The sequence below is a fragment of the Rhinolophus hipposideros genome, assembly GCF_964194185.1.
Source record: "Rhinolophus hipposideros genome assembly, chromosome: 18".
In the NCBI taxonomy this organism is placed as follows: Eukaryota; Metazoa; Chordata; class Mammalia; order Chiroptera; family Rhinolophidae; genus Rhinolophus; species Rhinolophus hipposideros.
In genome coordinates this window covers 49,255,205-49,269,465 of record NC_138064.1, presented here as the reverse complement: position 1 = coordinate 49,269,465, position 14,261 = coordinate 49,255,205, and the positions used below count along the sequence as shown (strand labels likewise).

General features: G+C 44.4%; 1 protein-coding gene across 1 annotated transcript in view; it reads right to left on the bottom strand.

The window, feature by feature from the left end:
* Positions 1-1,541: 1,541 nt before the first annotated feature.
* Positions 1,542-14,261, bottom strand: part of CDHR3 (cadherin related family member 3) — a 64,495-nt gene continuing 51,775 nt past the window's right edge. Inside the window, exons 13-19 of the mRNA XM_081079691.1 lie at positions 14,030-14,201; positions 12,243-12,493; positions 10,198-10,379; positions 8,169-8,182; positions 6,856-6,887; positions 5,037-5,091; positions 1,542-3,581 (exon numbers count right to left, since the gene is read on the bottom strand). Coding sequence (XP_080935817.1) covers positions 3,277-3,581; positions 5,037-5,091; positions 6,856-6,887; positions 8,169-8,182; positions 10,198-10,379; positions 12,243-12,493; positions 14,030-14,201 — 1,011 coding nt within the window. The 3' untranslated portion in view covers positions 1,542-3,276. The remainder of the gene's footprint in view (positions 3,582-5,036; positions 5,092-6,855; positions 6,888-8,168; positions 8,183-10,197; positions 10,380-12,242; positions 12,494-14,029; positions 14,202-14,261) is intronic.

Genomic DNA, 14,261 nt, shown 5'->3' with positions numbered 1-14,261 from the left:
CCCAAACAGGCCCACACCAAGACAGATCATAATTAAAATGCCAAAGTTTATAGACAAACAGAGAATCCTAAAAGCAGCAAGAGAAAAACAGGACAGAAGGGATTGGCATGAAATATTCAAAGTGATGAAAAACAAGGACCTACAACCAAGATTACTCTACCCAGCAAGGCTATCCATTAAAATCAAAGGACAGATAAAGAGCTTCCCAGACAAGAAAAAGCTAAAGGAGTTCCTCACCACCAAGTCAGTATTACAAGGAATGTTAGAGGGGTTTCTTTATGTTTGAAAAAAAAGGGTTAAAAATGTGAATAATAAAATGGTAATAACTACATATCTATCAACAATTACTTTCAATGTAAATGGATTAAATGCTCCAATCAAAAGATAGGGTGGCTGAATGGATAAGAAAACAAAACCCTTACATATGCTGCTACAAGAGACTCACTTCAGATTGAAAGACACACAGACTGAAAGTAAAGGGATAGAAAAAGTTATTTTATGAAAATTGAAACAAACAAACAAAAATCTGGTGTAGCAATACTTATACCAGACAAAATGGCTTTAAAGCAAGGGCTATAACAAGAGACAGAGAAGTATCCAATAATTCCACTTTCTGGTATTTATCCAAAGAATCCCAAAATGCTACTTCAAGGTCACTTGTGCACCCATATGTTCATCGCAGCATTGTTTACAATGGCCAAGATGTGGAGGCGGCCTGGGTATCTGTCAATGGAAAAATGGATAAAGAGGAGGTGGTACATGTATACAATGGAATATTGCTCAACTGTGGAAGGGAATGGGATCTTGCCACCAGTGGCGGCATGGATGGACCAGGAGGGAATTGTGCTGAGTGGAGTATGTCAGACAGAGAAAGACAGATGCAATGTGATTTCGCTTATATGTGGAATCTAAAGAACAAAATAAAACAAAATAGAAACAGACTCATAGATACAGAGAACATTTTGATGGTTGCCAGATGGGAGGGGGTTGAGGGTGTGGACGAAAAAGGGGAAGGGATTCAGAAGTACAATTGGTTGTTACACAGTAGTCATGGGGATGTAGGATATAGTATAAGGAATATAGTCAATAATATTGTCATAACTATGTATGGTGTCAAGTAGATCTATTGGGGTGATAGATAGGAGGGGGTAGGAGGCAGGGTGAAAAAAGGTGAAGGGATTAAGAAGTACAGATTGGTAGTTACAAAATAATCATGGAGATGTAAATAAAGCAAAGCACAGGGAATATAGTCAATGATATGGTAATAACTATGTATAGTGCCAGCTGTGTACTAGGCTAGTCAGGGGGATCACTTCTTAAATTATATCAACGTCTAACCATATGCTGTACACCTGAAATTAATATAAAATAATACTGAATGTCAACTGTAACTGAAAAATTAAAAAGAATCTAAAATATTTCTAGGTATAAAACAAATAAGTCATGGGGATGTAATGTACAGCGTAGGGAATATAGTCAATAATATTGTGATAGCGTGGTACAGTGTCAGATGGTTGCTGGACTTATAATGGTGACCACTTCTTTCTTTGTTTTTAAAAGATTTTATTGGGGAAGGGGAACAGGACTTTATTGGGGAACAGTGTACTTCCAGGACTTTTTTCCAAGTCAAGTTGTTGTCCTCTCAATCTTACTTGTGGAGGGTTCAGCTTCAAGTTGTTGTCCTTTCAGTCTTAGTTGTGGAGGGCGCAGCTCAGCTCCAGGTCCAGTTGCAGTTGTTAGTTGCAGGGGGCGCAGCCCACCATCCCTTGCAGGAGTCGAACCGGCAACCTTGTGGTTGAGAGGACGCCCTCCAACCAACTGAGCCATCTGGGAGCTCAGCGGCAGCTCAGCTCAAGGTGCCATGTTCAATCTTAGTTGAAGGGGGCGCTGCCCACCATCCCTTGCGGGACTCGAGGAATTGAACTGGCAACCTTGTGGTTGAGAGCCCACTGGCCCATGTGGGAATCGAACGGGCAGCCTTCGGAGTTAGGAGCATGGAGTTCTAACCGCCTGAGCCACTGGGCCGGCCAGGTGACCACTTCTTTAGGTACGTAAATGTTGAACAACTATTGTGTACATCTGAAACTAATATAATATTGTATGCTAACTATATTTTTAATAAAAATCTTTTTAAAATGCACCAAAAAGTGCATTTCTTCATTTCAAGAAAAACTTTAATCTGGATGGCAAAAATTCAAAGGACTGACAAGTGTTGGCAAGGAAGTAAAGCAATGAGAACTCTTAAGTATTTCCTGTTCAAGTGTAGGTTGCAGCCACCAACTCTGGAATTCTCAGCAAATTCCAGCAATGGTTCTAGCAATTCCAGTCCTAGGAATATGCTCTGAAGAAACACGTGTTTGTGCTCACCAGAAGACATGCACAAGAAAGTGCAGAGTGCAGACTATATAATAGTGAAGAACCTGAAGCAGTCAGCCAAGTATAGAACAGAAAACTAAATTGTGCTGGACTGCTGATCTACAGTACAACGTGGGTGAGTCTCACAGACATGAGCTGAGCACAAAAACCAGACACAAAAGAGCACATTCTGTGTAATTCTGTTTATATAAAACTCAAAAAAGCAAAACTAATCTATGATGATAAAGATCAGAAGAGCGGTTGCCTCTGGGAGGAGTCTATTACTGAGCTGAATACCCTAGACCCGTGTACTTTATTGAATATAAGTTATACCTCAATAAACAAAGAATAAAAGAAGGTGTGTATTGTTTTCCTCTCCTGAGATGAATAACTCATTATTTATATACCCATGGTTTTCACTGCTCTGCTTCTTTTGAAAAAGATTTGAGGTGACTTGCAAAGGTTTATGGTGTTGAACTGCATAAGTGAAGAAATCTGGGTGATACTGAAATGAGGGCAGCAAAATAAGATGAAATCAGACATGAAGGTGACCCTCAGCATTTATGTCAGGAAGTCCTGTGCACTTCCTGGGGGTGAACTGAATGGCGCGTCCTAGCAGTCAACAGAAAAAGAAACACAACGATTCCTCATCCAAAACTTAATAGTCCAACTGATCAGAAGCACAGAGACCTGAGAAAAATTTCACCTGTGCCATGTCAGAAAAAGGTAACTACGCAATCAATCTCCTTTCTGTGGTTTTAAACGTCCCATTTGGGACTCTGGATCTCTGACTCCCTTCAGGCCACATTTTCACTCCTATGGCACCTCATATGCCCTCACAGAATTTAGGGTGAGGCAGCGACCCTCAGACAGTCAATGTCCCTCCCCTGTGCTCTGCTGTGAGACCTGCACCCAGATGGCTTAGTTTCCTGGGTGAGGTTTTGGGGAAGACCTGCTTGTGAGGGCTGGGTTTCTGTCCTTTGGAGTGCCCGGCTTGCCATGCTGGTTTCTGGCAGCGGGCCCTGCATCCTCAGCTTGTCCTTTGCCACTCAGCCCATCTCCTTCCTTGGTGGTGCTCCTCGGTGGCCCAGTGCCTTCTGCAGAGACAGCTCTGCTCTGAGCAGCATCCTGGGCTCCGGACGCTTTCCACTTTGGTATTTGTGTTAAGGGATCTTTCCACTTTCTAGCTCCAGTTTTCGAGTTGAATTCATATTTTGCTCCAGTAACTAGGGGAAAAAAATATGATCATGTAAACGAAGGAGTTCAAATGATTCTCTCCTCCCCCATCTCCACCCTGCTCTATTCTCACCCTCAGGGAAAAGATGAAGCATGCTAAAAGGTGTGGATTACTGAGATAGGAAGCAGTCTTGTGAACAGTGCAATCGTCACTGCCTTCTCCACGAGCTGTAAAGCTCCAACCACACAGGCAGCAAATACCACGGCTCCATGGTTAGAAAGGTGTAGGAGAGGCTCAAGGCCATCTTCATTTCAAGATTAGAAAACCACATAAACCTGGAACTCCATGGGAACTTCGGATAAATTAGGTTCAATTTCTAACAGGGCTACCCAGTTCGTCTGATTTGTTTTAGCAGTCCCCTGAATCCTTGCTATTAAAAGGAATTCACCAAGTAAGGAGGAAAAGGCTGATTTTTATTTATGGTAGGTCAGCAGAGATTTGAGGACACAGACACGCAAATCTGGTTCCCGCTGAGATGATGCAAGGGAGCCATTTTGGTTGTGTCTGGGCCATTCATCTGGTGGGCTTTCTTCTTCCCTTTTTCTTCTTTCAAACGTACAAATGCAAGGTAACAACCTTGGTCCTGTCCAGCTTTTAGTTTGGAGTTTCAGGCGAGGCCCTTCTCTTGCCATTTCCATGCAGCATGAGGGGCCTCTCCGGGGAGGGTCCCACCAGCACTTATGCTAATATGGGCACATTATGGTAACAAGTACCTAATAATAGAGGGAAATTTAATTCCAGCAGCAGCAGCAGCAGCAGCCTCTCCTGGAGAGGAGCCATCCTCCTTCTGAGGAGGACCCAGCCGTTTGCGTGTGAGTGTGGCAGGGAGCCAGCACACTTGCCTCCGGAATTTGCTTTCCTTCCCTTTATTCACGTCTATAATTGAGCCTTTGTAAGTGGAGGGATGTGTGTAAAGGAGCTAAATTTGGAGCTGATTTCAGGGGGGTGATGAGAGCTCTGGAGGCCAGCTTTACCTTATGTTCATCTTGCCAACCAAGAAGAAATTCTTGGCCCTCATCTCGGCAAAAAGAAGCCAAGCTTGCCATTTCTTCATATCTCTCACTACCAATAGGACGGTGTTGGAAGCATTCAGAAAGGATGGGGGCGTGTGGGTTGAATCCCAATGAGCAGGAAAAAAAATGTGGATTCTTGAATTCACCAGTCCCTGAATTGGTTCGTGATTTGGGGAGGGAGGCTAGACAGAGGTGTGGTCTTTGAGTGCAGCCTGGAGGTGGACACTCTAACCATATGCTGTATCCGCAGGTCAGCTCTTCCGAGCTGATCTCATGTTGTATGGCAGCCCAGAAGGGTCAGCAATGTATAGGCAATATAGCTGAATGGATCAACAGACTGAATTAAGAGAGGAAATTGGATAATGTCCTCCATGACTCTACCGGCCTAGCGTATACAAACACTCTTATAGGTGGCATTGCCACTTAACTACCTGGGTCTATGGCTTCTCCATCAAAAGCAGTGCTCACGCTCATCTGGATTGTTTCCTGAGGAGAAGAAAGACATCTTTAAGCACAGCCCTTCATGCCATCCCCCAGGCAAGGCCGCTCATCCTCACAGCCCGAGTTCCTTACCCAGGGTCTTCTTGACATTTATTTATTCACTAGGCCCTGTGCTAGGTGCCGCGGACAGAGCGCTGAACAAGGCAGGCGTGGTTACTGCCCGCACAAAGCTTGCGGTCAAGTGGGAGCCGCTGACAAACGGGTTCTTCAATAGAGTGATAAAGTCTATGAGGGGGCATATGGGATGCTTTGGGAGCACAGGTGGGAGTGGGAGGAGGACACTCATTCCAGACACGGGGGGTAGGAAAGCAGGCTGAGTAAATGATATCCAAGCTGCATAGAAGGACGAGCAGAAACGCCACGCAACACCGGCTGAGATCCGGATTGCCTGCGTGGGAGCTGTCCGGCAGATGTGCAAGGCAGGCACAGATGAACACGCATGTGCTCCACCCCGGGTTCTGGCTGTGGACCCTTGCCTAGGCCAGGGCAGTGCTGCAGCAGGGCCTGGTCTGCCTTACCTAAGCCCTGTGCTCCATATCTTTTTCTTCCCTTGATCCGTACTCTGTGCCACCTTCCAGGACCTGACATCTGTGCCCAGAGAAACACTCCCTTCCCTCACATAGGGCCCTCCAATGGGGCCATTCTTTAGTATGCTAATGAGGACAGTGTTGGGCGTTTAGTGGGCCCTTCAACCCCCAGTTTTTATCACAGAAGCCATCACTACTCACTTGCACAACACGGAAGAGAGAGGAAATGGTGGCTGTATGGGTTTCATCTATTTGATCAGCTTAGTAGCCCCGCTTTTTACGGTCATGGGGATTTCTTTACTTAGTCGATTAATTTAATATCATGTATTTCTAAGTCAGTCTCTGACTGGCATCACCAAGGGTACTTGCCTTAGACAATAAGACCTGGAGACAAGAGATCACCTCTTCCTCCCACTTATAGATCAATTAATACATATAAGCACTTAGTTGATGTGCACGGAACAAAAATTCCAGCACACTGGATTGTCCTCCTCATTGCACGTACCATTCCCCAAAGTTATGGGTCTTGGATCATACAAAAGTCTTATTAGCAGCGGGTAGGGAAGAGCTGGGTTCCATCACTTTCCAGGGGGTGGATCACATTCAGTAAAAAAAATAAATAAATAAAAAAAAATAAAAAGGTAAGGTGGAAGGTAACTTCCAGCTCTCCGATAACACTGAATTTGTGTGAGTCTTAACATTTTTCAAAATATTTCCCCACCTATTATCTCAGGGCAGGTGTTCTCACTCCCATTTCACAGATGAGGCATCCAAAGCTTAAGGAGGTTGAGAGAGTCCACAAGGTCATATGGACAAGTGGGCAGAGCCAATCCCAGACCCAAGCACTGCTCTTTATCACTTTTTCTGAAAGGTTATGGAAGGGCAAAAGAAATATAAATCCCACTGAAGGTTATAGTCTCAATTCTGATCTTTAAGCTCTCCCCCAGTCCACTCTCCTAGAGAGCTGGTGTAGATAATAAACACCACTATTCAATATTTATGAAATCCAGTTCTTTTGCAAATATATCAGTAGACATGTTCAGTGGAGGGAACAAATTCTATCAGGAGCTCGTCACACGGCAATCTGTTCCAGTGGCCAAATACAAGCATCTCCCTGAATGATAAACATGCCCAGGAGGCTCTGGCAGGGCCCGCCTGGGCGAGGGCTGGACCAGAGCCCACCCTTCACTAAGCCAGGTACTGCATAGCCAACCATACTTACCACCACAACTTCTCTCTTTGTATTTTTCATTTCTGCAGGGAATGAAATAGGCAGAAGTTAAGCTTCTTGAACAGTAAATTGACCTTAAAATTCTACCCCTACAATGGAATATCTCTTAAACAGGCTTTGAAATCAGTATTGCAGACATGGCAAAACATTTTCTGTCTGTAGACATGTTTGTTGATGGCTTTCCATCTACTCAGAAACACACACGCTACACACATACACACACACACAATACACAGAACTAAAAACAGTCTTTTCTACTCTTTTTCCAGCTTATTGTTATTATTGGACCTAGGAAATTCATTGTAAAATAGTTTTATGGGTAAAAAGGAAAGACTGGATTGATATGTTTATTCATAATGTGGAGATTTTTTGCATCCATTCCCTATGCTTTTTAAAATAAAGTAGCTAGGGTGGGAGACAGTTTGTGAAAAATCTCATTTATTAAAATCATCTCACTTGATATAATTAATAACCATTATAATCAAATTTTTAACCCTGTTTTGTGCTTTGTGCATGTCAGACACATGCCTATGGATGGAGTAATTAAAGCAATCATTCTTTAAAAACACACTTTGCAATTCTTTGTCCCATCTCTCCCCATAGCCTGGATTCTCCTTGAGGCAACAACTTTTGGGGTCAGGTGGTGACATCTCCTCAAACTCAGAGTTGGTCAGATGGACCTTACTCAATTCACCAACCTCCCTGAAAGCATTCAGTTCTCTTAACCCATTGGACTGCATCCAGCCCCCCCTTTCTAACTAGCCTGACCTAAGTAACTTGTGAAAATGATCAAATCCTTTACAATCTGAGAATAAAGTATCATTTGTTTTAAAAAGAGGCATCTGTCCAAACAGAGCATTAGCTGTCCTCAGAAGGGGTCACGCCCTTCTGTGAGCAGCAGCAAGTAGATACTGTCCGTGTTTAACCCACAGAGAATTTCTCCTTCCTGTCCCACTGGGTGGGAAACAGACCTCTAGGTGCTTAAGGTGAGTTGATTGGAGGTGACTCTGGGTAGGGAACAGACAGGACCAAAATGAGAGATCCAATGGGCCGCGGCACCCTGTACGCTGCCCTTCCCTTTCTCCAGCTATGCTTGATCTCTGTTTCAGTCCACCCATGGATGATGTGGCTGAAAACCTATCGAAACAGGATTGCATCCTGATTCTCTGCCAAGTTGAAGCCTTTTCATGTACAACAGAATAAGCAATACATACATACATACATACATACATACATACATAAATAAATGATATAAATAAATAAATAACACAGCAACAAACAAAAGCAATAGGCACCATACATACCTCCTTTCTTCACCCTGTGCGGGGGGAAATGATGGACAAGAATTAACCTGAGTGCATTCTATGCTGGTACACATGCCACAACTAACAGGCCTTTGGAGTTGATTGAAAGGGGCCAGGGATGAGGACTAAATGGAAGGCGGGGCTCCCACCACTGCTCCAGGTAGAGCAGCTCCATCACTATTGGTTTGGGACAAAGGAGGTTCTGAGAGTTGGATAAGTTTGAAAACTCTTGCTTTGTAGAACTTCAGGGAACATCTCTTCTCTGACAACACTGGGCGTGACAACCCCAATTGGACTGCTTGGCAATTCTTCCCGCCCCGTTTTTCTCCCCTGTAGCTAGGGAGCAGAAAGCTTAGCTCACAGCGGGAAGGTTGGAGGGCTAGCAGTTGAAGCCTGATTTCCTTAACATGAAGAGCTGGAATTAGACTCTAAGACCTTTCCCATGATGACCTTGGATTCTGTAATTCTATGACTCTAATTTTATTCTATTTTGCTATTGGATAACGTTGGGGGCCACGTGATACAACTAATTTTCAGAGAGGCCAGATCTGAGTCTGAATTACTAGCTAGTTTTTCTTTTTTAAGTCAACCATGTTGAAAATGATTAATATTTAGAATGTAAGTTAAAACAACCAAGTGCAAGGTGCATATTTAACATTTAACCATAAATTGCATGTGACTTGTGGCATCTATTAGATGACTTTCTTTAAGAACTTCTGCCCAAATCCCATTTCAGAACACCACAATCCTTATAAGCTTAAGCATCACTCTTTTGGAGCCAATTTTTTTCCCCCCAAATCAATTTGTGAGTAGAGTCCAAACAAAAATGCCTTTTTAAATTTTAGCAGGTGCTCAAAGATTTCTTACCTTGAAGTCAAGGTTGCCAATAGCAACAAACTTCCCCAATAAATATGACAAAATACAAAGCACATCTTTATGCTAATGCCTTGTAGTTTTATAGTCTTTCATCCATAGATTTTAAATTATCAGACAGTACTAGGTAATCTTCAAAATACCTTTAAAAGGCGCACGAGTCTTATCACCCCTACTTTTTGCCAATGAGAAATTCCAAAACTCAAGTTCCAATGCCACAAGATTCTTTGGCTTTTTCCTAAACTTGGAATCTAGAATCCTGCACTCAATCAACCATGAAAAATAATGCAACAATGTATATTTTTAAATATTGTATTAAGCATTTACTCTATATCAGTAACAGTGCTCAGTGCTTTATTTGCATTTGCTCATTTAATTGTTTGTTTTTTAAATAAGGACACTGAGATTCACAAAGTTGTCACTTGCCCAAAGCCAAATGGTAGAGCTAAGATCTGAACCCAGGACTTGTCTAAGTCCAAAGCCCAGGCTCAGAACCATCATGCTGTCATTGTAAGAGCTACTGGGACTCAAGAAACTGGCTCTAGGGAAGTTTGTAACAATTCAGTGATTACTTCACTCTAGTACTTCACTTCAGCCAGTAAAAGAGACTCCGCAGGGTGTCACCAGAGAGGAAACACAGGCCTGTGTTTACAGCCTTTTAGAGTGAGAGATCAAGGCCACGTGAGAAAGAACAATGACTATTTAGTCACACAAAAGCCCAATTGAATCACTGGAGCCAAAAGCTTAATTTCCTTATCAGTTTTTTTGTGCTTCCTCTAATTCCATCTCATCCTTTAAATATTCCACAAATAAGAGAACAGCATGTTCTAACCTACCCACAATTGGGCTTTTTCTGAAGCATTTATGCAGGAGAGGTCACCAAGAGGTAGCCCCAATTTCACTGAGAACACATCAAGGACAGGGCAGGTGCCATGAAAACCAAAGGAAGAGTTTCCTGGTCCAGCAGGTGATGAGGAGGTTACGCCAGGACCAAGGGGAGCTAGCATTTCTAGGCCATAGGTCCTTTTCCTTCCTTCACTCCGTCCCCCCGTTGTACCTTGTAAAGAAATTCTAATTCTCTAGCTTTCCTTCTGAAGTCACTGGAAACAGTGCCCTAAGGGAAGCGGTGGTAGGGCCCAGCCCACTGGCAACTTACAGAGGCTTCTTGTGCTTCGCAGTCTTGCAGGGACAGTGTCTGTGGACGGCTTTGGCCAGCAAGATGACCAGAGACACCAGGAGGCCCAGAAGCAATATGGAGCCCAAAGTGATGACAAACGGCACGTACCATGCCGATGGAGAATAAACATTTTTCCTCAGGGTCTGGTAGATGATCTTGGGCTTGAATGACACAGAGGCGGGAGTGTGAGTGGAGGGTGGTAGCGCTTCTGACATCAGCACTCCCACAGGCTGAGTGTTTATTTCGTTCTTTGTTCTTGTTCTATAAATTGACATCTATGTCCTCATAGTTCTGCTGCTTCAACCCATCACCTTATTTATAGTCTTTCCAGACATCCATTAGATCAAAACCCCAAAAATTTAGGGAACTGAAAAGCAATTCTAGGCCTAATTTTATTCTCTGTCTTTCTTCCCGTTCCCAAAAGCTAAAAATTCCATTGGCTTTTTCCCCTGCCAAATCAGGGCATAATCCAGGGATTTATATAGCCGTTGTCTCTCACTGGGAAGGCATGAGCCATGAACGTTGTTTCTGTAACACTTTGTAGGTTTGTCAGTGTTCACTCTCTACAAGCTGCACTGCCAGATGAGTGGGCTGATATCACAGTGAAACCTCAAGTTCAGCATTTACTTCTTAGAGTGGGAGACAGATAACAAACAAGTTATAGAGTTTTCAGGAATAGAGATGCCACAAATGGGACATGTTGTAAGCCCCAGAAAGGGGGCAATTCCTTACTCAGAGTTGCTTACTGGCTCCTAAGGCAACTGAAAGTCCTTAAGGTTACCTTATGCCTCCATTCCCTGTGGTAATATTGACTCAAGCCCATGGAGATGAACCCGCTCTTGGTAAGACTCTGAGAAACAGAAGTGGCCCACTGTCATAGGTGGTTTTCTAAGTAATCTAAGGTGCAGATGACTTTTCCTCCAGCATACTACAAGTAGGGGGCGGCCAACCAAGGGCGTAACTTTTACTAGGAACAGGAGGAAAGGGGACAAAATAGTCAGCACAAATATAAGCCAGTTCCTCCAGGGTGCAGAGGGAGATAATCCTGTTGTCAGATTCCAAGACTCTCCCTTCCTTTGTCACACTGGTTCTATTATGGCACCTGCTTATTTTTCTTCCTACCATTTATCACCATCTGTAGTTATTTTATTAAATTGCATACCTATTTGTAACTTATCACCCCCTCTAGATCAGTGGCTCTCAAATTTAATACACATCAGAATCCTATGGAAGGCTTATTAAAAACAGTTTGCTGGACCCCACCCCCCAGAGTTTCTGATCTGGGGTTAGGTCTGGGGATGTAGTTGGGGATTCCAGGTTCCAACATCCTTTCCGGGAGGTTGCAGTAATGATCAAGGTTGGGTAAGGTGTAACTCTACTATTCTGGTGGACCCAGAATGTGCATTTCTAACAGATTTCCAGGTGGTGCTGCTGCTGCTGCTCTACTCTAAGTTCCATGAGAGCAGAGATCATTTGGGGCGTGTTCACCAAAGTGATCGGAGTACTATAGGTCTTAAGTCAATATCTGTAGATTGAATGAATCAATTTTAATGGATTGGAAGTGGGCAGTAGGATACAGACTGCTGCATGGTAAGTCTTTGAAAGAAGTGGAGGAAAGCACCTGGTGGCTACCTGCTTTCATAGACATGGGCTTGTCATGGCTCTTAAGAGCAAGTGGAGAACAGGTTGTGAAGGTAGCCACTGGCCACATGCCCATGAAAATTGTCTCCTGTGCCACAAGCACTGTAGGTTGTCAGTACCTGATCTATCACAAGTCCCTGCACCAAAGCACACCCCTGTTTACCAGAAGAGAAGAAGTTAATGACTCTGTAAGTCCCAGGTTTCACCCAGGTCTTTACCACCCAGTGCCGACTTCAGTCCAGCAGCCATGATTGCCATTCCTCACAACATCCTAATATGTCAGCTCTTTTCAATCCATCCCACATTTCTCCTGGGCCAAAGGGCTCCATTAATGTTAAATCACAAAGGATGTAACTGGGGTGTCCCCGTCCCAAAGCCCTTACCCTCGTGGTCGTGGTGACAATCGTGGTTGGGTAAGGAATGACACTAATAATCAATGTCACTGTCCCTGTTTCAACAAGGGCCTCAGCTTTCTTCCTGCTGGACAGCAAGTTGTCATCAGTTATGTAGACGAGTAGTTTGTAGTTCCGGATCTTATCAAGCCCACCAGTATAGTCAAAGGGTGTTGCAAGGAGCAGGCGTGTAACGTTGGACCCAGCATTGGGAGAGAAGGTGAAGTGGCTGTTGATGTTGCCTAAATGAGATTTAAGACAAGGATTTAGGGGAAAGGAAGAAAAGAGAGCAAGAAATGAAGGTTTAGAGGAAAACTGCAGCCAACATTTCCCTACATGTCCAGATCTCATGTGTAGACTGAGCTTCTGATACACCCGGGTTATGATATTGGCCTTAGTTGCACCAGAGATTTCATTAACTGCACAAGAGTGTACAAAAGTCACTCTTGTTCACCACCAGTGTGGCTACAACAAGAACAAGAGCAGAAAAGGACAACAACACACCTGTCCCAGGAGATGGCCGCCATCTTACAGCATCAGGCAGATTTCACAATCCTGGCCTCTCTAGCCAGTCCTATCATCCAGCATTTATTTGATAACAATGTGTAACTCACACTCAGGTCAACGAGTGGGCAGCAAGAGGGTCGAGGGGGCCAGATTCCCAGCCATAGGTCAAGCTCACTCCATGCCTGGTTGGTCACACAAACTGGTGACAGATGTCCGTGGAGTTCCCCTAAAGGAAGGTGCCTCCCAGCTTTGCAGGGGTTCCAGTCCCAGGTCCTCCTGAATCTGCCCCATTCTCGCCTCCCCAGCAGTCTGTCAGGGCTCAGGGCTCACAGCTCAGGAAGCTGGGCAGGGAGGCTTCCCACCCAAAAGGGGGCTGTTCATTCCTCCGGTGGCTCTAGACTCATTACCGATTGAAAACCAGTAAATGGAGCAGGAGATGATGCAATTTTTACTCCCTTAGCAGCAAAGTGCTCCATAAAGGCCTGAGGGTTCTCAGTATAGATTATTTCCATCTTCTGCAACTGCAGTCTCTGCCCCTGGGTTTTGTGACACTGCCTGCTCGAGAGGCTTCCTACTGTTCAGAGTTCACACTCTGCCAGCGCTCAGCAGGTGGCTGAGATGGGTTTTCAGTCTTTCCCATGGAATTGCTCTGCGTGTTTGGGTTTAAATCTCTGGCCCCAGCACTTCATTAGATGAGCTATTTTGGTCTCATTTCCACTGAGGGGTGCTCTTTCCCACCCCCTCCCCCCAGTGGTATATTTTTAAAGAGAAAATGAATGAAGCAGAAGAGAATTCCTGAGGACACATTTCAAAATGCATTAATCTATTTAATCTATTATTATCCAGAGAGAGGACTGGATTCCCTGCCCCCACTGCAGCTTGCAGGAAAAGAGGTGGTTGAGCAGCTGGACTAAAAAAATTTTGTTAACTACAATCATAAGATTCATGAATCTTACGATAGTCTGGGAACTTGGGAGGATGGGTCATCATCAATGGGATTCACCCTCCCTTGGTCCTTTGGGCAGCCTTGTGTGGGAGTTGGGAAGACCCAGGTGAGAAGGGGAAGCCAAGAGGAGGACCCGGAGGCAAGGGGGCCATTGCACCCCTCATCCTTGTTTTACTTTCCGCCTTCACAGTCTCCTACTCACACACACTGTGCCCAGATCAGCATGTGAGCACAGACCCCCACCCCCACTGCATTCTCCCTGAAAAGCAGCTAAGGCCTCTGACCCCAGAAACCAGGCCAGGACTGTCAATGTCCGCTACTGTACCTGGGCCAATAGAATAACGAAAAGACCTGGGGCTGGAATCACGATCAGTACACTGCAGCTTGAAATTTTGAATATTTGTGCCAACTTTCAAATCCACTGGTATGGCCAGGAAATAAGAGTTTGGGATACAAACTGGCTTTTCATCATTTTCTTCCAGGATGTTCACAGTAACCTAGAAGAGCAAACACATGGCCATCATCAGTAGCTGAAACTTACTGAGTGCCTGCTGGGA